The sequence below is a fragment of the Rhinoderma darwinii genome, chromosome 1 (assembly GCF_050947455.1).
Source record: "Rhinoderma darwinii isolate aRhiDar2 chromosome 1, aRhiDar2.hap1, whole genome shotgun sequence".
In the NCBI taxonomy this organism is placed as follows: domain Eukaryota; kingdom Metazoa; phylum Chordata; class Amphibia; order Anura; family Rhinodermatidae; genus Rhinoderma; species Rhinoderma darwinii.
This window is the reverse complement of record NC_134687.1, coordinates 429,999,074-430,024,823: the sequence shown is the minus strand read 5'-3', so window position 1 is coordinate 430,024,823 and position 25,750 is coordinate 429,999,074. Positions and strand designations below refer to the sequence as shown.

Genomic DNA, 25,750 nt, shown 5'->3' with positions numbered 1-25,750 from the left:
AGAAGGGTTGGTGATGTAACTGCAAACAACCATAAACCCGTCTCTGCACGTAGGAATAGGGAAAGACACGTGGCGAAACGTAAAACTATGCCCCCACACCAGCAAGAGAAGAAATCCAAAAACAACTTGGAGGTAATCAACCTATCCTCACATGTTCTCTCTGACACACAATATGAAATATTCAATAAGGGACTTACATTCTCCCCGAGTAACCAGTTTGAGTTCTTTACAGCAATGAAGGATCTGTACATGTTCTCCCGTAAACTGATTTTGAAAAGACTGCACAATAGGGGAGAAATAGATGTGGGATTAAGCAGTGAGATGGATAGAGAGGCTTTGAAAGCTCTTGAGTACCAGGAAAAAGTTTCCACTGAACAAGGTAGGTTCCCAACATCAGTGTTGCCCAGATGTACGAAGTTCCCCCCCTTGTCTGTATGCCCACAAGTGGAGATATTCACAAACATGGTGGTGAATGATTTCAAACAGATCAAGGACCACTGAACGTAAATCGTTACTACACCCATCGCAAAGTAAAAATGCGGGCAATAATACAATCAGATTCATCTCTACAGTACATTCAACAATCAGTAGCAAACAATGAGATCTATATTAACCAAACATTGGCCCATATTACAGATAGAGCCAACCCTCGCTACCAATTTGTTCCAAACTCCCCGAATGACAGCTAGGTGGAGTAGGAATCTTAAAGATATGTCCAGTTTGGGGATGCTATCCCTGCGGTGACTATGTGGTAGTAATAATTCACTCTGTATAATTAGTTTTTTTTTGCAATGAATGCGCTATATCAGTATTAGTAGTGGCAACACTTATTGATCTCGGTTTTCCGAGATGTTGTTGCATATACTCATGTAATTCTATAAATATATATGGTCACCAAATTATTATCGTCCCTTTTAGTTTTTCTTGTCACTAATGTTATCCACATAGAGGAAGGGCAGGCCTTAGTGTTCGGATATTTCAACTTTCCCAATCCCTGCCAGTATATTAACTTAAAATCACCTAGAACACCTTTTCATTGATATACGGCTACCTGGGGTAGTGCATGCTACATGGAATAGTTTTGCAGAGTCGCCGTTTCGGGTCTTAATTTTGCACGGTGCGCTTGCGCCGTCTCCTTAGTGACACATCCTGAGGGGGCAGCGCATGCGCAACAGCGTTCTAATTGCCTGGAGCGGCATTCTTGCGACATCTTGATTGATCCCGCGCATGCACTGTTGACCAGGTCGACCATTGGTCCACTTGTTATCACATGACTCACACAGCGTCTTACTTAAACTGGGACATGAACATATGGCTAGTACCCCTTGAAAAAGCTATTTACGCGAAACGCGCAAAGGGGCGCTATATTAGGCACACGGATCACGTTTCATCTATGGGTAAGTTACTATGTTGAGGTTTGAGGGTACCTATGCAACACGTGTTTAGGTGCATATATGACAGGGCATTTCTAGGATAGTGGAGGTGGAAAGTGATTGTTGTGGTCACGCTCTTTTCATATACTGCACTTGCAGAGACTTTGTTCATGCCCTTCTCTGTGGACACACATATATATATATTTTTTTATAAAACTTTTTAATTCTAACATTGGTTGCATATATACTACAATCTTTTTAGATTATATTCTTATGCAATCAATATATGTCCTAGATAAGACCTAATTTGTGTGTACGATCATTATTATGATTTTCAATGTTGGTCACATAATTGTGTGCGTTGTACATATCACCGTGACCTTTAATAATTGTTCCTCTGTAGCCCACATACAGTTTATCTTGGTGGGATCCTCCGTGTATTTTATATTCCCCCTTTCTTTGATAATTAATACAATTTGTGATTTTTTTTTACATTTATAAAAAAGTGCATGACTCCTTGTCTCTCTTTTCCTATATATAAAACATCTATAGAAGCAGAACAAGTGACGGTTATCTGGTTAATTCACCACACAGTGTTTGCATTGTCCTTCATTGTGTACTGGCTGTCCTTGGCTGAAAACCCCAATCTCAATTAATGTGACACTAATTAGCTTTGTGACATTTGCAAAAAATGTAATTAAATAAAAATCTCAATTGAGCCTTGTAGTGTGATAAAAAATACTAAAGAGAATAAATACACCCTCCTGGACTCCTACCAAAACGTTAATAGACCGCATGCACGGCACTTGTGGGTATTGCACCTGTGAAAAAAATAAGGGCATGTTCACATCTTTGCTGAAAGGCTTTTAGCTCTAAAATGAATGTTGAGCCATATTTATAACTGGATATACAACAGTTAATTTTAAATGGGTTTTATAGGTTTTATGTAAAAAAAAAACAAAAACGTTTAAAAAGGGGTTATCTGCTTTGGACAACTCCTACTTGTAAGAAGGGTTTCCGGACAATTAGTTAATCACAAAATGTCCCCCTAATGGAACCCCAGCAATCAACTTTTATCTGTGGGGAAACTTAGCAAAAAGTAGTCAATTCCCCTTGCAGCACCACCCCAGGGGAAATTAAGCATAACTCAGTGCCCATTCAGATCAACGGGCTGTTTTGCTCTGGAGGACCTGCCCTGCATTACACAGACGTTTCTTGTTAGGGTATGTTCACACGCAGTGTTCTCAGACGTAATTCGGGTGTTTTACGCCTCGAATTATGCCTGAAAAAACGGCTCCATTACGCCTACAAACATCTGCCCATTGCTTTCAATGGGTTTTACAATGTTCTGTTCCCACGAGGTGTCATTTTACGCGTCGCTGTCAAAAGACGGCGCGTAAAAAGACGCCCGCGTTAAAGAAGTGCATGTCACTTCTTGGGACGCTTTTGGAGCAGTTTTTCATTGACTACATTGAAAAATAGCTCCAATAACGTCTGTAAACTACGCCGCGAAAAACGCGATTTGTATCAAAAACGTCTGAAAATCAGGAGCTGTTTTCGCCTGAAAACAGCTCCGTAATTTCAGACGTATTTTGTTAAGCCGTGTGAACATACCGTAACTGCTCTCCTCTCTGACCAAGAGAGGAGTATCCTGAACAGAAGATCCTCCTCAATTAACTCGAATTATATAAGAAGTCAAATTCTGTAATAAGATACATGAAAATGGGTTTCTAAACTGCACAGGCCATATAATTGTTGTATAAGTTCTGCAACTTAAAGGCTATGTGCACCTTTTAAAACTTTTTTTTATTTTAATAAAAATGCCTATCAGTGTGTTTTGTGCAACGTTAATTACTTATTAAAAATTATTTGAACTTTTTCAGATACAGCTGCTTTGTATCCTGTATACAGAGCAGCTGTATCTTGTGCTGAGACCTGAATCCGTCAGGTCAGTGGCACCGACGGGTTCAGTGGCAGCGGGTCCTGTGTGTCTCACGTAGGATCGAGCTTTTATCGATCACATCTATGAACTTAAGGTGATATTACACGGCACGACGTGGGCAGTGTAAATGAGCACCGATCAACAAGACAGCTCGTTGATCGGCACTCGTTTGCTCCTTTCACAAGGAGCTATGTATGGGGACGAGCGCTCGTTAATACGATTTCGGAATTTAAAACGATGCAATCAGCCAACCAACGAGCGTTTGCTCGTTCATCGGCTGATCATGTTTACACAGGGCAATTATCTGTGAGCGCTTGTTTGCCTGATAATTGTCTGGCGTAAAAGTGCCTTTAGATGTGATGGATGCTCGATCCGACCCGCTGTCACTGAATCCATCAGTCCCGCTGACCTGACAGATACAGGTATTAGCGCAAGATACAGCTGCTCTGTATACAGGATACAAAGCAGCTGTATATCAAAGAGTAAACATAATTTTTAATAAAAAGTAATTATAACGTTGCACCAAGCACATTGCAGCCATTTTTCGGATTTTCACCTTTGTTTTTTCCTCCCCACCTTCCAAAAGCCATAGCTCTTATTTTTCCATCAATATTGCCGTATGAGGGCTTGTTTTTTGCGGGACAAGTTGTAGATTTTCACAGCACCATTTTTTGTACCATATAATGTAGTGGGAAACGAGAAAAAAAAATAATATATGTATGTCGGGTGTAATAGGGAAAAAACAGCGATTCCTCAACCTTTTGGGTGGTTCTGTTTTTACGGCGTTCACCGTACGGTAAAAATGGCATGTTAACATTCTGCGGGTCAATATGATTACAGGGATACTAAATTTATATAGTTTTCTTAATGTTTTACTACTTTTACAAGGAAAAAACGGATGGTTAAAAATAAAATTAGATTTTTGTCGCCACATTCTGAGAGCCATAACGTTTTTATATTTCTGTCGATTTAGCCGTGTGAGGGCTTATTTATTGCGGGGCGAGCTGCAGTTTATATTGGTACCATTTTGGGGTACGTGAGACTTTTTGATCACTTTTTATCTCATTTTTTGTGGGAGAAGGGACCAAAAAACAGCAATTCTGATGTTTTTAATTTTTATTTTTTACGGCGTTCACCGTGCGGACTAAATAATGATATATTGTAATAGTTAAGACTTTTACTGATGCGTCGATACCAGTTATGTTAGCTTTTTATTTTTTTTACTTTGTGCTTGAGGGAAAATGGGGTTCTTTTGAGCTTTTAATTTTCTTTTTTTTCTTAAAAAAAACCCCTTTATTTTACTGTTTTTTACTTGTCCCCCTAGGGGACTTTAACCACTTGCACGATATACTGCAATACTAATTTATTGCAGTATATTGCGATTCTGACAGTCTCATAGGAGTACAAAGATGGCGGACCTGGGGGACTTCGTCAGGCCCCCAGGCTGCCGTGCCAACCAACGGCTCCCCCCGATCTCGCCGCGGGGGGGGGGGGGGCATTGGGACATTATAGGTGGTCGCCCCTCTGTTTTTAGTCATTTAAATGACGCGATCGCTATTGAACGCGGCATTTAACGGGTTAAACAAGCGGGATCGCGCTCGAACCGTATCCCGCTCGTTACCTGGAAGTCTATGGAGCGGTCTCAGACCGTGAGCCCACTCCATATTCCCCCCCCCGGCGTGCGCCGGATATCCCCCCCAAAGTATATTAGTAAGACTGGTGTTTAATATGCCAGTCTTATTTTCAAGAATGTGGGAGTAAAATGTGCCAGAAAATCAAGTCTACACCAGCTACGAGCTTGTATAGATTTGCACCTTAATTTACACCAGAGTCTGACGTAAATTATAGTAAATTTGGCGGTTGGCCCCATCCCTTTTCTTAAGGGCCTGTTCACATCAGCGTCGGGGTTCCGTTGATGGGTTCCACTATACCTTTCCGGCCGAGGAAACCATCAACGGAAAAGCAAACAGAAACCATAGCTTCAGCCAAGCATTCATGTGTATGTGGGAGTCGGGAGTAATACTGTTGCTGTCGGTCGATAGTTCAGCCGACAGCTATGAAAAGTGTATGGCCAACTTAAGAGTGAAGAGACATTGCTCCCCTGCCTACGCACATTTTTTGTGACTAGGTCTGCACAGACACAGAGAATGTTGAAGACGAAGTAAGAAAGCCCACAGGTAGCCATTACCCAGAATTTTAAATGGATATATCCTTAAATAATTTTTGGTATAAGCAGATGTTATACCTGCTTTATTTGCGCATCCGTAGGCCCAGCTGTGAGGAAAATAAAAAATATTGCTTATTATATATGCATTTGCAAATATCAATGCATATAAAACGTTATAATTAAAGATATTTTGCTTTTAGCTGTGATATATCTTAACTAGCCGAGTGCCGGTTTGACCTTCTGGAATGGCCGCCTGCTGTTTGCCTTTACAAAATAACTTTCTGGTTCAGTAAAACAGGAAGACTGGTGTGTACAGAAATGATCTGCTCCGTTGAGCCCATTCTGGAAACATTTACATATTAGGATTTCCAAATTTTTACCTTAAGCATTTTAGATAAGAAAAATCCAATGCGACTTTTGCCTTTAACGTCTCCTTGCAGATGTTGTTTTTTTCCTTAAAAGGTTATTTAGAAGTAAAACCATATTAATTGTGTCAGAGAGAGAATAAAAGGCTGCACACCAAATACACGAGGTAACGGACATGAAAGTCACCGTGACCCGGCGTATTACAGATCACAGTGGAAATTAAATAAAGGGGTGAAGGGAGCAGTAAATATTCTCACACACAAAATTCAAGAACTTCTGCTCTGCATAATGGCTTCTGACAAGGCCTCTCTGTGAGGGCTGAGTCTCGCTGAAGACTACATAATGTTATAATAAAAGCAATCAATATCCGGCTACCACTTTTACATTGCAGTCTCAGAAAGGAGGTCGTGCTTCTATCCAGTTATGGGCAACATCACATTTAGGGATGAGCGAAAGTCAAAATGTGTCATTTGTTATGGATACTTATTTGATAAAGGGGTATTCCGCCTACAACAAGTTACCCCCCATCCATAGGGTAAGGGGTAACTTGCTGATCAGTGGGTGTCTGACAGCTCGGACCCCACCATTACGAGAACGGGGAGCCTGAAGTTGCCTGAACCCCAAGTTTGAACCGAGCGGCAGTTCACTCATGCACACTGCCGCTCCATTCATTCTCTATGGGAGCGCCGGAGATATGAAATAGAATATATATATGTATTTTGAAGTAAAGTTTATTGAAAAAAATGGCAGAAATTACGTATCACAAACAGGTACCTGTATTTCTGTCATCTATTTTCAAGAATTTAGGCTAATTTTGTAATGGTGCATATGACATGATTTCCAACATGGGAACTACACCTTTAAACTAGTCCAGGCAGCGGACTGTGTACACATCATTATGCATACGTCTGCTCAGCACAAACGAGGCAAGACACGTTATTAGCCCTGACTGGTGCAACAGCACAGCTTGTCATATCGTGTTATAGTCCTAGAGGCCAACACAAATCCTAAGCGAGCAGCTCAACTGACTGGTTAGAAGCTTTATTAACCCCTTACATAAGCAGGCTTTTGTAAGCATGCAAGATGCACAGGGTTATGGTGTTCATTTTTATCCAAGTTGCTCTATAATTCAACATGAGTGAAATATGTTTATTTGTATTCAACTCATTTTCATCTTATTCTGCACAACTTCTGGTTTAAACAGGTAGAGGTTCAAAGTTGTCGATATTACAAATAAACAAAATTTCTAAGCATTTCTAGCTTTCTATAGCACAATCGCTACAGTCAGACGAGCGTGGGCAACCTCGGATCCCCCATAGAATAGTCTATGGAGGGATGCGTGACATGCAGTAAAATAGGACATGTCCTATTTTTTAACGGACCCTTCACACGCTCCCTTGAAACGGTGGTGTGAACAACCCCATTGAAATACGTGAGTCCGTGTGACGGCCGTTGATTTAACGGTCATCACATGGACGCGATACACGCTTGTCTGAATGGAGATTAACTCTAAAACCCACAGCTACAAATGTGCACACGATATCGACCATTACGGCTGAAATTACGGAGCTGTTTTCAGGAGAAAACAGCTCCTACATTTCAGACGTAATTGCTCGTACTCGCGTTTTGCGAGGCGTCAATTACGGCCGTCATTTGGAGCTGTTCTTCATTGAAGTCAATGAAAAACGGCTCAAATTACGTCCCAAGAAGTGTCCGGCACTTCTTTGCCGAGGCTGTCTTTTTACGCGCCGTCTTTTGACAGCGACGCGTAAAATTACAAGTCATGGGCACAGTACGTCGGCAAACCCATTGAAATGAATGGGCAGATGTTTGCCGACGTATTTGAGCTGTGTTTCTAGTTTAGGCCTGAAAATAGGTCGTGTGAACCCAGCCTTAACGTTACAGGAAGATATTAGAACTGGAGTTAAAAATAGGGATCATGAGGACAGACATTTTTCTGGACTTCCTGTGAGTTATCCCATTGAAGAACACTACAATCATCCTTTATGAGCCTGAAATGGCTGATAACAGGGAACAATACATTGTTTTCTGATGCACATCAAAAGTAGAGAAGATAAACTACAACTTGAGTGTCTCTTTAAATATGTTGGCAGCCTTTACCAGACTGTTCATTTTTAGCCCTTCCTATGCTGTTTTCACGTGGTCATTTCTCAGGCACAACCCTTGACCTTTATCGACCTTATGTTCCTAGAACAAAAATAAAACTTTTCAGGTGCACCGAACAAAGGTGCCAATCCTCCGCCTCGCTTTTCAGACGTTATATCAATTTTCCAGTGTATTACCATCAATCCTGTTATGCAAACATAAGCCATTGTAATAAAATAGTCAAAAAGCTGTATTTGAATCAATTCATATGTCCAACCTTCCACTATCAGTACTGAAACAGTTAACTGATGGCATGTCTACTAAACGCTCTTTTAAATTACATTCTCTAACACAGGCTTGTGTCTTTAAGAGACAAATGAAATATTAATAGAGAGAATATTTGCAGATCTGTCTCTTAAATGACAGTACAGAGGGGGGTTTAAATCTGCCTCCGGCGAGCCGCAGGGCCCTTCCAATCCATTTAATGCGAGAATTCTTTTTCTCTGTCTGACAGAAGCGCTGCTCCTTTCTGCAGTTCCGTAATGCTGACCTTGCTGCCGTGCCAAATTGGAAAAGAAACGGTTAAGTGGAAAAAAACGTGTTTGTTTCACAAACACAGTTTCACCTTTGATACGGATTCTCCCGGTCATTGCACAATCACATAGCAGAATGTTGCTCTCTGTAATGCATACCTAAACCATATTTTATAGCCTTGGCCAAAACTTGCGATAGGTTTCGACGCCATTCATGGAACGGAGCCACTGAATTAGGCATCTATTCAGAACCAATTATATTCCAAGAGACAAGTTTGTGGGAGCGTAGAAAAGCGATGATGGGATACAGAACGTTGTCCAATTCTATTTGATATCTTTAAGATATATTGGATTTCAGATGTTTCCGGATTCATCAATATACAGATGCCTGACCCGCTCAGTGGAAGAATAAAGGCATACAGTACATAAGTGACATTTAATTAAACAGAAGCGGCTTCTCTCTATTGAACAGAACAATACAGGAATGAATTTGGCCGCACGGATTTGCAGATGATGATTTATATATAATTTAAATACGGCTCCTGCCGTGCACTCAGCCGCGTGAATCAGGAGAGATTTGCAGGCTAGGTAGTTTATTACTCTGCAATGCGTGGTTTGTGCTTGCGGTGGATGAGGGGTTAAACTTGCCCGACCACATGCTTCGTAATGAAAACTGGTTTATCAGTGCTTAAGAGGACAATAAAAACAAAACAAAAAAAAGATTAATTTAGCATTTGCCAAGGAACACGAGATCTGGAAACTGGGATGATGGACGTTCAAAGGTCCTCGAGGGCACTATTTTATGGAAATTTAGTATTACATGCCGCTATTCAAATGAACGGCAGACCACGTAATACATAGACGCTCAAGTCAGCCAGAGAGAGAGAGAGACACCAATTGTTAGCGGATTTCTGCTCTAAATGGGGGTCCCGAACAGGCAATCCCCTATTTGATGTCCATATACCCTACTACGACATATGGACAGGAGTTGGCTTTGTGAGACAACCCCTTTAACCCCTTAATGACCAGCCTATTTTGGACCTTAATGACCAGGCCATTTTTTAAGTTTTTCCATCGTCAAATTCAAAGAGCTATAACTTTTTTATTTTTGCGTCGACATAGCTGTATAAGGTCTTGTTTTTTGCGGGACAAAGTGTACTTTTCAATAGCACCATTTTGGGGGACATATTATTTATTGATTAACTTTTATTAACTTTTATTTGGGGGGAAATAGAAAAAAACCTGAAATCTCGCCACTCTTTTTCGCGTCTTAAATCTACGCCGTTTACCGTGTGATATAAATAACACAATAACTTTATGCAGCGGGTTGTTACGATTGCAACGATACCAAATTTGGATAGTTTTTGTATGTTTTACTACTTTTACACAGTAAAAACGCTTTTTTTTCAAAATTATTTGTTTTTGTGTCTCCATATTTGAAGAGCCGTAACGTTTTTATTTTTTCGCCGATGCAGTTGTATGAGGGCTTTGTTTTTGCGGGAAGACTTGTAGTTTTTATTGGTACCATTTTGGAGTAGATGCGACTTTTTGATCACTTTTTACAAAATTTTTTTAAAGTCAGTATTCACAGAAAACAGCAATTTTTCCATAGGTTTTTATTACATTTTTTACGGCGTTCACCGTGCGGGTTAAATAATGTAATAGATTTATAGTCGGGGTCGTTACGGACGCGGCGATAACAAATGTGTAACTTTTTAACTTTATTTAGTTTTTTTAATAGTAAAGCATTTTGTGAGGGGAAAAGCTGGGTTTTTCATTTTTTTTTTAATTAACTTTATTAAACTTTTTTTTCACTTTTTTACTAGTCCCATTAGGGGACCATAATATGCGATCCTGCAATTGCATTTATAATACACTGCGATATTTTTGTATTGCAGTGTATTACTGCCTGTCCGTTTAACACGGACAGGCATCTGCTAGGTCATGCCTGCGGCATGATCTAGCAGGCATTCACTCCAGGCAGACCTGGGGGCCTTTATTAGACCCCCGGCTGCCATTGGAGACACAGACACTCGGCGATCGTATCGCCGGGTGTCGGTGGGGGAGAGAGGGAGCTCCCTCCCTCTCTCCAAAACCACTCAGATGCGGTGCTCGCTATTGCGCACCGCATCTGAAGAGTTAAACGGGTGAGATCGATACTTATCGATCTCACCCGGCAGAGCAGGGACGCCCTCTGGCAGCTGAGAGCAGGGAGATTTGACAGCTCCCTGCTCTGTTTACTTATTCCGATGCCGCGACGTAAAAAGTTTATGGCATCGGAATAAGGCCCGTTAGTGACCGACGTAGAAACACGATGGGCCGGTCACTAACGGGTTAAAGTTGAAGTAAACATCATAATGGTCAGATGTTTGTCAACAATTGGAATGATCCGTGCCCCAAATGAACATGCACATTGAACTTTGCCAAACATCAATGCTATTTTAATTGGGCAGGGTAAGGTCAGGGAATGTGCATCTTATCTTGGGGGAACCTATTGGATTTTCCTCCCACTTAAGCAGTCCCTAGAGGGTCTGCAAGCCCCATAGACATTAGTTTGCTAGGGGAAAATCCCCCTTAAATTTGAGGAGAATCCCTAATGTCTATGGGCAGTAGTAAATGTAACGTGAATGAATATTCTTATTTGAAGTATAATAATATGCACCAAAATATCAAATTTTTTACTAGTCATACCAAATTTCTCTTAACGCACATCTTTGTTTACAAGACAAAAAACAATTGTGGTAAGAAATCTTTACATTTTACATGACCCTGACCTCTCCATCCGCTTATAGCTGTGGCTAGGGAGTAACATCCCATTTTTAGCAATAATTTGATACCGCCTTTAAGACCATTTATTGCAAAATAATAAAAAAAAACATATAATAATTACATTATATTGATTGATAAAGGGAAACAAAAAATGTCGGCAATAGCCAAGTAGTTAGCCACATCTCTAGGTCCCATTGCTACTACTTTGTTGCATAAAATATAGCCAGTACTGTACTGCCCTCCATTACAATCATACTTTAATATTTAATGTATTTCTTTCTCCTTGGCCTGATTTAGGGTGAAGTTACATGTGCTATGATTACAGGCAGCTAAATAATATCATAGGTACTTATTTCCAACAGTTTAACCTTCATTAGTAGATGCCTGTCGCAGGCTGGGAATAGATGTACTGTAATTCTCAGACACGTGATGAATAGACATTACAATCAAGCCTCTTTAGTTCGGAGTTAATCTGCATTATAAACCCAGCTTGACCCAAACTCTTATTTCCATGCCATCGGAATAGGTCCCTAAATCAGGACAATGATTTACCTTAGAAATGTGAGGGGCATGGGAACGGAGTAATATATTATTTATTAACTAGCAAGGCACTTTTCATTATAGCAGACATTAACATATGTAAGCACGCTGTATTGACGGCTTATACTCCATTCAGTGTGGTAGGAGTTAAAAGGAGCACATAATAAAGAGAGTAGGATAAGGAGTGAAATCACCCAGAATTTAGACAAAGGAAGCTGTATTAAAATAGAGGCCTATTGAAATAAGTGAAAAGGGCCTTATCAGACTCGGTCATATCTCTCACTGAGCTGGTGCCACTGGATATGGAAGACGTTTCAGCTGAAAGCCTCAGTGGTTGGTAAAACGTTGGACATTTCCCTCGGGTCCTTCATAGAATTGCTTAAATCTGAAGTCCATCAGAGTTATGTTCAAACATGGTGGATATTCCTCTGCTGTATTTTACCGCAACAGCAAGATGTGCTACGAGTCCTACTATTGGCAATAAAGCGTATGTGCCCATGCAGGAGTTAAATTCAGTGGTTCTAGAGTAAATTGCAAAGTAAAATTATGTGTGTGAAAAAAAAACAAAAAAACCATAGCTACATAAGGAAAAATAAAATACAACGTAAACGGAGGAGTCCAAATTGAAACACACTTACACTTTCGAGGCTCCAGCCCCTTGTTTGAACATACAAGGTGCTTTACTGGAGGATTCTGGGTTCTTTGAAGACAGGCCAACATGGTTACAGGGACTTATGGTCACCTAGGCAGATGGTCACACTGCAAGAAGACATTAATAACATTAGTTAATACACTGCTGACCGGGTTAGGTATAACATTACTGTAATCATATTCTATTCTTCAGTATGAAGGGAAAATAAAAGACAGAACATTAGCGCCGTAGAAACATCCATCTTCAAAACCTAGGATCGTTCCTGGAAATTAAGAACTGGCGCCAATTATCAGAATCCGCAAATTGAAATCCCACAATATGAAGTACTAGACTGTAGCAACATGATCTGTTGACAGAAAAAGTCTGCTGCATGTTATTCACAGCAAGGGGAGATTGCGGCCATCTACATCCGTGACGGTGAAAAGCCCCTCTGTTACTTGCCACATCAATTATGTGGCTGCAATAAAGTCATCTATATTAGAAGAAGTTACAATATTTACACAGGGAAGAAGCGTCTTATAGTATTCGAATATATTAAAGCTTATTCACTATTTATTTTCTCAGGATCTATTTATTCATCCTACATGATTGCTGCGGATTTATTCAAAATTATTTTCTCCTAAAACCAATAATCCCCAGCGAATAAGTCCTCCAGTTGTCCTCTCCTTCCACATTCTTAAAGATTATTTTTAGGAATCTCGTAGCGAATGTTATATCAGTTTCTTAGAAGGCTGGAGAACAACCAATATTGCTGCCATTATAGCTTTCCTAGGCCCCGGAAAGGCAAATCTGTTTAGTGATGCAATGAGAAAATTCCCCCACCCCCTATCTCTGTAGGACTAGGTAGATTGCCAATACGCATTTGGGGAGAGCGGGTGATAGTGCCTATGGATGGAGTAAGGGAAGACATAGGATTTTACCCAGCTTTCCTAAAAACAAGACAGTTATAGCTAATAAACACCTGAATATAATTTGACAGAAAGGACGATCAGAGCGGTGTGCTCGAAGCCTGTGCCGAGGTACACGGAGTCCCCCAAGCTTCATACTACGGTGGTGTAGGCACTCCGTGTACCGCTGATAGTACCTCTGTAAAGTCAGCGTATTACAAATATATTCTCCCCTTGAAGCGCTGTAATACCGCACCTGATGAAGCATGCCTTTTTTTTAGTTAGATTCATATGGAATCGGAGAGAAAAAACTTCCCCACGAAATTGGAGGCACAGTAGGGCCCTATAGACTTCTATGGGAAAATATTACGGTTTCGAGGTAGTACAGAGCCGTAATACTGTACTCTGCATGAGCCCTAATATTCACTGGTGATTTTCGGCATAAATAAACGTCATCTATTTATCATTGTTGTGGTGTGCAAAAAAAAAAAAAAGAGAGGGAGATCGATCATGTGCATGTCGTATCTATCCAATGATGATACTGTATTGTGTAATATAAACGTAAATACTATTATAGCTTTTATTAAATTCTGTCATTAAGGCCTCATGCACACTTCCATCACCGTTTTCTCGGCCGTTTGACGGTTCCGAGTGTCCGTTTTTGTTTCCGTATGCACTCCATTTCCGTTCCGTGTTTCCGTTTTACAAGGACGTTTTGCTTCCGTTTAAAAAAACGGATGTGAACTTCATTTGAACCGGTCACATGTCCCAGGAAACACCCATAGAAAAAGTTTACAAGAAGTTTTTGGTGCTGTTTTCTGTAGCTTTCAGAGCATAGAGGACAGTTTGAGATTACTCTGCTTGGCTTACTTTGGTTTTTTGGGTGTTTTGGGGTGAAAATATGAGCCTATCTTCAGGAATGATTGTGTACTGTAGTCTGTGAACTTTTGCTCACCCAGCCGTTGCTATGGCAACGGATCCGTCAAAAACTGACGGCACACTGAAGCCTTCCGTGTGCCATCCGTTTTTTTCACTGACCCATTGACTTCTATGGGCCACACGGTCACTGAATCACTGAGCAAAGTAGGACATGCTCTACTTTGCACGGAACGGAAAAACGGATCCGTTTAAATAACTGAAGTGTGCATGGGGCCATTGAAATGAATGGGTTCAGGGTGCCATCAGTGACAAAAACGGATAGCACCCTGAAGGAAAAAAACTGAAGTGTGCATGATAACACAGTCATGTTATCTATAGCAAGATGTGATTTCATCTTTTGTATAGCGCTGTAGAATACAAATACTGGGTAATAAAGTATAAATAATCAAGAATCTTATAAAAATGCTCGGCTGCATTTGCAGATGTAAATGTGAATAATGCTCTATGCTAAAGTTGTGAGACTGGGGGAATACTTTGTATACAATATATAAAAGACTTCCTGTTGGTATTTGTATTTAAAGGCATATTTTAGACTGCTAATCGCATAAATACTGATTAATTTTAGCAAAAACAATAGCTATAATATATATATATATATATATATATATATATACACACACACACACACAGTAAATATATATATATATATATATATATATATATTTAATCCAAACAAGCACGTGTTGTATATAAATACAGACATTCAAATAATTATATTTGTTAACACGAGCACATTTTCATGACCATATGAACTCGCAGTTTAGATTTGCTAGCCCTTTAAGGTTATTGTCACCAGGTTTTCAAACTATTCCCAGAACTGGGAAAACCCTGAGCAATTTACTTTAAAGTAAACATATGAAGACTCAAGTAATTGTAGATAAACACTCCTAAGCATCAGTGGGAGGGCATGTCATCTGGAGGTTCTTGCATCAGCAACAAATACATTGTAGAGTGCACTCCTGTGAAAAGGTTAATGAGAGAATGAAATAAGGGAGGACTTGGTGCAAGTAGAGAACTCTGCAGTGCTCATTATTACTATTAACATTCACATAACTTCAAGATCAATTCATGTTAAATCATTTTTTTATTTTGGTCTATATAAATAGGATTTAATGTGGAGTGGAAAATCATATGTTATAGCCAACAGCCATAGTGAAAAGTAATATTGTGGCATTTTTGACCATCAGTTTTCTTCTCCATTCTTGGAATTTAAACCGGTTAAAGGACCGCCCAATGTATATATATGGCATGTGGTTTAAGCTTGCTTCCCAAGCGATTGGGCAGCTGAATGTCAGGTGCCCGGCCGTCAGAGACTTCCAGGGACTCGAGAGAAGACAGAAGTTTTTAATGCCTTAGTCGTCTCTGTACTCACATACACCGCACTCACTGAGCACGGTGTATAGAATAGAGGCAGGAGCAGCTATTGGTCCCAATGATCATGTGACTGGTGACATGATCCCCGGGATGCCGGTAGTAGGAGGCTGCCGCTAGGTCTAACTAGAACAAACGCAGCCCTATCAATGACAATAGTCAATATAAAAGGGCTGAATTTCCCTGTAACGGAGGCTGAGCATTAGACTGGGGTCCCTTGGGCCCACCCATCATCTCTATAGAATATAATTGTACACATAGGACATATCAATAAGTTCTTTTAGGTTATTTGTGAATCATCCTTTAAGAAATAGACTCTAGTGACAAGTACTTGGCTCTCAAGTCAGCTCTCATTATTGGGTCAGAGTCTGGAACCACCAGAGAATCCTCTGGTGGGCCAGTCCAACCCTGCGTGCAGCGCCAGTTGTGAAAAAGTATAGTGTAAAAAAACAAACGAAATAAAAATAATAAAGTCCCCCAATGGTCTTTTCTGACTCTTGAGGGACAGGCCATAATAAAAAAAAACAAAAAAAAAAAAACCCCACCAATCATTGTCGTAATGCTAGACCTGACCCAATTACCCTAAATTAGACATGTAATATATCAAAATTTACGGTAGACTGACTATAACAAATAAAAAGTCCATTTTAGCGTAACACAATTATTTCCTGAAAAAAATTAGCTAAAAACATTAAAAAAAATTGCTTCTAATATTTTTTTCAAACTATAAGCCTCAAAACGCTATATAAAGCAACAATTATGTGTATAAATGATAAGAAAAGAAACCTGCATTGATCGCAGAAAAATAAAACTTTTAAAAAATCACGTCACGAGCCCAACAAATAAAAAAAAGTTATAGCCATTTAACGAACACGTGCTAAAAATGGCTAAATGGTGCCTGGTCCTGAACGTGTTGTGTACCATGTTAATTGTACTCACTCTATTAATATCTAATCGTACATGTGCAGATGATACAACACACATTTCTAACAGACTATTTAACATATAGCTGGATGGTTGGGTTATAAATATATGTATATTTAGCACTAGGAAATTATAAATGTATGTATGGACAGAAATGCTCTTCGAATGCCCAGCATTATATCCCATCTTGGTCATCATTGAAATACAATCTTTAGATGCTTGTGGTCGGCAACCTACACTTTATATCACAATGGATTCTAAAATTAGGACACATCTACACTTGGTTTACTGGATCACATCGGACGGGGTGCTTCGTTTTTAACCATAGAAAAGGAATAACAAACAATGTCACTGTAAAGAGGTGTTTCATATAAAACCTGTACTACACAAGGTTAGCGATTGTGGCCATTTAATCCTGTGTGAAACTGCAGATTTCCCAGTTGCTAGAAGTATATGAATGGCTCCTTTATAAGAAATTTCATTTCTGCATCCTACAAGAGTAAAACTTTCAAGCAATATAAACAGTGTTCACTCCAAAATGTGACAAACATAAGATGGTTTTCTTCCCAGCTTAATATGTAGAGAGAATTTAAAGACATGAATCATACATACTGTAAATCGTACATATAGAAAGAAGCATTAAAGCTTCTTTCACACTAGCGTTAATATACGTTTACCTCATATCCGTCAGAGGAAGAGAGGATCGAAAGATTAAAAACGGAAAGCAACGGTTCCGTTAGAATAACAATTGAAATTGATGGTAATTCTATTTCAGTTGCTTTCCTTTTGTCTCCGTTCGCTAGGTTTCCGTTTTTTTCACGGAAACAAAAGTTCTGCAGACTGCACTTTTGCTTCCGTCATAGAAACGAAAACCCAGCGCACGGAGACAAACGGAAACCAACTGAAACAAAAAAGAGTTACCATTGAAATCAAAGGCAATTCTAATGAAACCGTTGCTTTTTGTTTACTGTTTCGATCCTCTCTTCCTCTGACGGAAGAGAGGTAAACGTATACTAACGCTAGTGTGAACTAAAGAGACTGTCACCAGATTCTCAAATCTCTATCTCCTATTGCATGTGATCGGCGCTGCAATGTAGAGAACAGTAAAGTTTTTTTTTTGTTTTAAAAAACGTTCATTTTTGGCCAAGTTATGAGCTATTTTATATATATATATATATATATATATATATATATATATATGCAAATGAGTTTTGAAATGGACAACTGGGCGTGTTTTTTTTTGTATGTCCAACTGGGCGTGTATTGTGTTTTTAACTGGGCGTGTTTACTTGTTTTACTAACTGGGCGTTGTTAATAGAAGTGTATGATGCTGACCAATCAGTGACCAGTTAGCATCATGCACTCCTCTCCATTCATTTACACAGCAGCATCAGCATGTCCTGATAATGAATACACATGACCTCCAGCCTGGACGTCATGTGTATTCAGAATCCTGACACTTCTGAATCTTTTCTGTGAGATTTCCAGCAAGGGAAACTAAATCTCGTTTACCTCGTAATCTCGCGAGATTACGCGTGGCTTGCTGGAATCTCACAGAAAAGATTCAGAAGTGTCAGGATTCTGAATACACATGACGTCCAGGCTGGAGGTCATGTGTATTCATTATCAGGACACTTGTGTATGTGGCTGCACATCGTTCTAGTAAGAATGCAATGCTGCTGTGTAAATGAATGGAGAGGAGTGCATGATGCTAACTGGTCACTGATTGGTCAGCATCATACACTTCTATTCACAACGCCCAGCTAGTAAAACAAGTAAACACGCCCAGTTAAAAACACAATACACGCCCAGTTGGACATACGAAAAAAACATGCCCAGTTGTCTCTTTCAAACCTCATTTGCATATATATATATATATATATATATATATATATATATAAAATAGCTTATAACTTGGCCAAAAATGAACGTTTTTTAAAAAAACAAACACGTTACTGTTCCCTACATTGCAGCGCCAATCACATGCAACAGGAGATAGGGATTTGAGAATCTGGTGACAGAGCCTCCTTAACAGGGGCGTAGCTAAAGGCTCATGGGCCCCGATGCAAAAGTTCTTATTGGGCCACCCCCCCCCCCGCCCCGCAAACTTCTCATGGCCGACGGTCCGCAGCTTTCAGCTGCATCGCTGGGTCTCCTAATTGACCCAACAATGCAGCACTAGCAGCCAGGGGCGTCACTAAGGACTTAAAACATCAGGGGAAATAGCCCCAATACATATGTGTCCGCCCCAAAAAAAATGTATGTGTGTATAGGAGACAGCTTATCTATAGCACTGCGACCCTATCAACTATGGATAGGATTAGATACATTGGCTCAGCAGACAGTATCCCACATGATCGGATTAGATACAGGACTCAGCTCGCTGACATTGCAGCTCCAGCGCTGGACCCAGGAAAGGTAAGAATAATAATTTTGCTTCTTTATGTGTTACTGATTATTTTTGTGTGTTTGTGTTTTTTTACAGGTTCGGTTGTTCAACTTCGGATTCGAGGACTTCAATGACGGCGTTTTTTTATTTCAATAAAATATTTTTTCTATGTGCTTGTATCTTTTTAAACTTTATTATCACCGCCTTAGTAATGGCCGCTGGCTGATTGGCAACCTCCATTACTAAGGCGGGGCTTAATGTTAGCAGGTGCAGAGGCCAACACTACCCCCATTATTACCCCGGTACCCACCACCACCAGGGGTACTGGGAAGAGCCGGGTACGAACCAGCACCCGTCCATCTGTAGTGACGGGCAGGCACCGGGGCGGCCGCAGGCTGGTAGTAATAGGCTGGGGAAGGCTAAAAACAGTGGCACCTACCACCTTGGTAATGCTGCCTGCTGCTGCTGTGTTGTATCTGGCTGGTTATGAAAATTGGGGGGGGGGGGGAACCCGACATCGTTCTAATTATTATTATTTTTTTTTTTTTTAAATGACGTGGGGTCCCCGCCATTTTTCATAACCAGCCAGAACCAATAAAGCAGCAGGCAGCATTACCAGGGTGGGAAGGGCCACTGTTTTTGGCCTTTCCCCTCCTGATAATACCAACCTGCGGCCGCCCCGGTGCCCGACCATCACTACAGATGGTCAAGTACTGGATCGTACCTGGCTCTTACCAGCACCCCTGGTGGCGGTGGGTACCGGGGTAATAAAGGGGGTTAGTGTTCGCCTCTGCATTACTAAGGCGATAGTAATATAGTTTAAAAAAAAACACAAAGACATAGAAAAAATATTTTATTGAAATAAAAAAAAACCCACACGACTAATTAACCATTTTATTGATAATAAAAAATCAGTCGAAGTAGTCCTGGAATCCGACGTAGTCCAATAACCAAACCTGTAAGAAAACACAAAAAAAAACGATTAGTAACACGTGTTAGGCTTAGATACAGGGCCCATGTGTGATACTGTCTGTGGGACCCTGTATCTAAGTCTACCACAAAATAGGCTTAGATACAGGGTCCAGCAGACAGTAATCTTATACAGTATAAGATTACGGTGTGCTGGGGCCCTGTATCTAAACCTACAGTGTGGTACGCTTAGGGCAGATTCACACGAGCGTTGCGTTTTTGCGCGCGCAAACAACGCGGCGTTTTGCGAGCGCAAAAACCATTTGACAGCTGCGTGTGTCATGCGTGTCTGATGCTCGGCTGCGTGATTTTCGCGCAGCCGGCATCATAGAGATGAGGCTTGTCGACGCCCGTCACTGTCCAAGGTGCTGAAAGAGCTAAATCTTTCAGCACCCTCGACAGTGAATGCCGAACACAACAGCGAAAAACCTGTAAAAAAAAAGATAAAGTTCCTACTTACCGAGAACTTCCCGGCCGCTGCCTTGGTGACGCGTCCTTGGTGACGCGCCTCTCTTGACATCGGGCCCCACCTCCCTGGATGACGCGGCAGTCCAAGTGACCGCTGCAGCCTGTGATTGACTGCAGCCTGTGCTTGGCCTGTGATTGGCTGGAGCTGTCACTTGAACTGAAGTGTCATCCCGGGAGGTCGGACTGCAGGAAGGAGACAGGAGTAATCGGTAAGTTAGAACTTCGGGTTTTTTTACAGGTTCATGTATTTTGGGATCGCAAGTCACTGTCCATGGTGCTGAAACAGTTTAACTCTTTCAGCACCATGCACAGTGAATGTCTTCCGACGTCGCGGACCGGAATTTTTTTTGCCGAGTTTGGCCGAACCCGGTGAAGTTAGCTTCGGTTGTCAGGGTTCGCTCCTCGCAAAGACACTCCGTTTGGATGCTTGGAAACAGAAAAGCACGTGGTGCTTTTCTGTTTCCATTCATCCTTTTGACAGCTCGTGCGCTGTTTCAGTCTGTTCGCACGGAAGTGCTTCCGTGCGACCTGCCTGGTTTTCACGCACCCATTGACTTCAATGGGTGCGTGATGCGTGAAATACGCAGAGTTATTGAACCTGTCGCGTATTTTGCGCAGCGAACAAACGCTGCGCAAAATACACGGACTGTGTGTACTGCCCCATAGACTTCTATAGGGCATTGCGTGCCGCGCGAAAACCACGCGGTCTATACGCTGCCAAATCACGCTCGTGTGAATCCCCCCTTAGATACAGGGCCCATCAGACAGGATCACATATGGGCCATGTATCTAAGCCTACCATGCGATTGGCTTAGATACAAGGCCCAGCAGACAGCATCACACAATCTGTGATCCTGTCTCATGGGCCCTCTAAGCCTGCTACATCGTAGGCTTAAAGGGGTTGTGCAGTCCCTAAACATTGATGGCCTATCCTCAGGATAGGCCATCAATAGCTGATGTGTCAGGGTCCAACTCCCGGGACCGTCAATCAGCTGTTTTGAAGGCGCCGCAGCACTCGTACGAGAGCTGCTTCCCCTTTATTTCACTTACTCGCTTACACTGTGAATCGCCGACACCGATTCACAGTGTGACCGGAATGAAGTGACCGGAATGAAGGGGAAGCAGCTCTCGTACGAGTGCTGCGGCCCCTTCAAAACAGCTGATTGGCGGGTCCCGGGAGTCGGACCCCGCCAGTCAGCTTTAGCAGTCAGGGCTACTAATCTTACCTTCCTCTTCAGCCGCGGCGGTAGTCCTGTCCTCTCGATGTTGTGCGCAGCGCATAGCTCTGTGACGTCATGCGCTGCGCACAGCGCTTGACATCAGGACCTCCGCTGCGATCCGGAACCAGGAGGGTAAGTACAGTCTGTTACAGGGGCCCGCGGCCCGAGTTACTATAGTAACTTTTATTGATGTGGTGCAGGGGGGGGGGGCTGCGGGCCCCCTGGCCTCGGGACCCGGTCGCAATTGCGACCGCTGCGACCCCTATAGCTACGCCAGTGCTCTTTAAGCCTTTTACTGAACGGTAAACGTCAGGAAAACAGTTTATTGCTGAGTAAGAAAATTGCAGTCAACTTTACCTAAGGAAAATTATTGGACATGTGTACACCTAAAGCTGTGTGTACATGGAACAATTTTTTGTCAATTTCAATTTCCATTCAAGTTTTGACAAAAACGTGCCATTATTGCATAGTTCAAAGGGTACAAAAGGCATTTTTAACCAGCCAAAGTTAAGCGAATATTTACAAACCACGCTAAAACATGTTAGAAAAATGAAGTGATCACGGAGTAAATGGGAGAACAATTTGGTTCATTAAAAAGATTGTCCTGGATTAAAAAAAACAAAAAAACAGGAATGTTTTCTTCCAAAAACAGCACCGCACCTGTCCACGTGTTGAGAGGTATTGCAGCTCAGGCCAATTCAATACCAGACAACCCGTAGACCGGTGTGGTGCTGTTTTTGGAAGAAAGAAGCCATGTTTATCTAGCTATGGACAACCCCTTTAAATCAATATATACTTTCCAGTTTTTGATAAATCCGTCAAAGCAATTGTTCTTTATATGTTCAGCTTAAAAAGGTAATTCAATTAACAGTTTTTACATCGTGCTAGAACAGGTCCCGACAACTTTGTCGATAATTATGACCTATTGTGTGGCTGAATTAGCTTGGAACAGACGCCTGGGCGTAGACATTCTATTTCGGTTAGTGTATACTGTTCATTGTAATGCGACTTGTCGAAAATATAATGTCTATAGGAATGTCAGGCAGGCAGCCCCCCCCCACCCCCCAACATCTGAAATCCAAATATCTGGTCGGACTTCTAAGAAACGGCAGACAGTTCACATTTCCAGGCCATCAGCTAAGAAATCATTTAGTTGACAGCTTTATTAGGTGTATGGTTCAGTATAGGTTTCTAGCTTTCCAACTTTCACATTCCAAAACCACTTGCAGAACTATTTTGGCTAACAGAGGTTATAATAATGATGGTAATGATGATATGACCCAGTATCACCCACCGTAGAAGGCATCCTGGCAGCTAGAATTTTGCAGATATCTGGATGAAATAACATGTAGCAGTCGGCAGTCTTTTCCGTTTTGTTTTACAGAATATATTTATGTGCCGGTTATTGATGAGGCAACCAATGGGTCAGGCACATTTACCTCCCATCAAATTATATGTTTTTAAGTCAGTTAAAGTATTTTTAAGGATCTAACAAGGAGAAACATTGCGTCTTGTGTTGGAGGTAATGGAGGCTTGCAAGCAGAAGCATTCATTTTACTGTGACATACATCTTGAGAATTACAGACTTTCCACGGTATGCAAAACACAAGCGATTTGTATCACTTAAACAAAGAAGTTCAGCAAAACTGAAACAAGTTTTAAAAGCCGAAGGACAAAGCTGTTATTTAAAACCAGGCAGGTGTCTGCCGAGCTCCAATTGTAAACCGTCACTTCCTTTTTCTCCTTTATTCGGATTCTTAATGAGGTATTCATCCTTTGAAAGATATCCGCGCCACCTCCTTAAGATACTAATTTCACAACAAAATCCTCGTTACAGAGTAATTACTCTAAACGCCTGTCTAAATTCCATCTGTCCTCCTGCTCTCTCTCAAAGGCAAATGGAGGAGCTTTCAGTTTGGCATTTAAAAGTGCTGCTCATTTGTTTCTTTTCATTCAGGTTTTTTTTTTATTAAACTTTTTATGTGAGCGAAAAACTGATCATGCAAGAATTTGTCCACTGGATCTGATCAATGACCCACAAAAAAAAAAAAAAAAAAAAAAAAAGTTACCACAGATCGTAAAACTAAAAGTTCAAGTTCAATGAATTCAAAAACGACTACAAAAGTGGGCATCAACTGGTGACATAGGGTGTCGTGCCGCCTTAACTAACGCAAAATGTTTTAGCCCAAACACATATCTACTATGTGCAAATCTATGAAAAAAATGGCCTCATCCTAATGACTAAATAGGAGCCTGGCATCATTCACCAGCGCTGTGTGGTTCCATGCCAGGCATCCAAACAGTTCAGGAGCTATTTCAATCAATAGATAAAAGCATAGAAAGCACTGGATGGGCTTGACAAATTACAAGGTTTCATGTCATTGATAGTACGACGAGATGAAGGGTAGCCTGTTCAGACGGCAACCCTACTTTTCTCTTATCACTTGACACTGCCAATAAATGTATGTACTCAATCACTTTAATAACTTTACCATGCATCATTTACAATCTATAAAGAACCCTCTAAATAGTCATTATAAATACTCAAAGTTGAAAACTCAATGATGCCGTTTCCATCAATCTACCCCAACCCAATAACAATAAGTGCTCTTAAAAATGTTTCATTAGATATGGGCGAACTGCGGTCATATCAGCTGACTAATAGCTTTGTTTTCCATTCTTAACAGAAGATATTGGGCTGACAAACTATAGAAACGTATGTGTTGCTATAAAGGCTCACTAACCGAGTCAGGATGATACAACCTACTGTTTGGCCATGTGAACAATATGAACGCTCGATCCCGTTCATTGCCTTGAGTAAACAGGGCAGTGATCAGCCGATGAAGGTGCAAACGCTCGTTGAACGGCTGATTGTATCATTTGTGCTGCAAGAAATATTATCGTTGTCGGCAGCACATCTCCCTGTGTAAGCAGGGAGACGTGCTGCTGACATAATAGAAATGTATGGGGACGAGCGATCGGAGTAATGAGCGCTCGTGCCTATACATAGATTATTGTGAATGGAGCAAAAGAGCGCCGATCAACGGGCCATCTTGCTGATCGGCGCTTGTTTACGCGGACTATGTCGGGCAGTGTAAGAGGACCCCAAGTGTGGATAGTACACCCAGTATACTGTCTCAGGGACTGTTCCAACCTAAATAGGTTTTCATTATATACCAATGTGTCCAAAGTTCACTACCAGGAACAAATGACAGAGGCGCTTGCACACTCATGCCTCAGTGTATGTGCGATTTACAGCTATGCCTCAAAATATTCTAATTTCCTCTAAAATTAGCTGGTTATAGATATAAATACAGACACAAAATCACTTTCACTGTAAAGTTCAACATATTCTGTACATTATAAAGCAGAGGGGATACAAACACAGTAGGAAATTAGGACCCGGCCTACATTAGTTTAAAAATAAAAAATAAAAAGTATGTTTGTCCTAACCAGTAGGGAAACTGTAAAAAAAATATGAATTATGGTAGTCTAAAATGTTGATAGGTTAATGAATTAAAAAGTTTCATAAGGATTAGAAATTTGGCTTTTCAAACAAATGTACATACACGATTGAATATATATATATATATACACACACACACACACACACACACACACAAATTCTGCATTATTTTAACATTGTGACACATTAGGTGTTGACACAGATAATAGATATCTGCAGTAAAAGTGCACTATGGTAACAGTCAATAACACATATTGATCTAGAAATGCATCTCTCCAGAATCAGTGTTATAAAAATACACCCCCTTGTAAATGTACACAGAAAGCATATGCAGAAACACACAATACCTCCGGTAAAAGCCAACCACCATTTTTCTCTAAATAAAAACATATTTGCCAATAATGCAGGACTGCCTCCAGGCAACTGCTCTTCAACCGTTCAGTAGTAAATGAATTTGCTTCCTTACCTCCAAACAAGCATGCATGAACATACATATAGCCATTAACTCAGTTGTTTCCACTACCCCATCCACAAGATGACTGCAGCCACTCAGACGGAAATAGCAAATTATAGTGTTCTCAGAACTAATGACTGACAAATACTTCTGACCTCTAATAGAAGAGAGGATACATTATATAGTGGCTTACCAATTACAAAAAACAATGAACA

At 40.9% G+C, this 25,750-nt stretch overlaps 1 protein-coding gene across 1 annotated transcript in view; it reads right to left on the bottom strand.

Annotated features, from left to right (window-relative positions):
- Nucleotides 1–25,750, bottom strand: part of FAM222A (family with sequence similarity 222 member A) — an 82,723-nt gene that overhangs the window by 21,039 nt on the left and 35,934 nt on the right. The window contains exon 2 of the mRNA XM_075830620.1: nucleotides 12,435–12,555. Coding sequence (XP_075686735.1) covers nucleotides 12,435–12,516 — 82 coding nt within the window. The 5' untranslated portion in view covers nucleotides 12,517–12,555. The remainder of the gene's footprint in view (nucleotides 1–12,434; nucleotides 12,556–25,750) is intronic.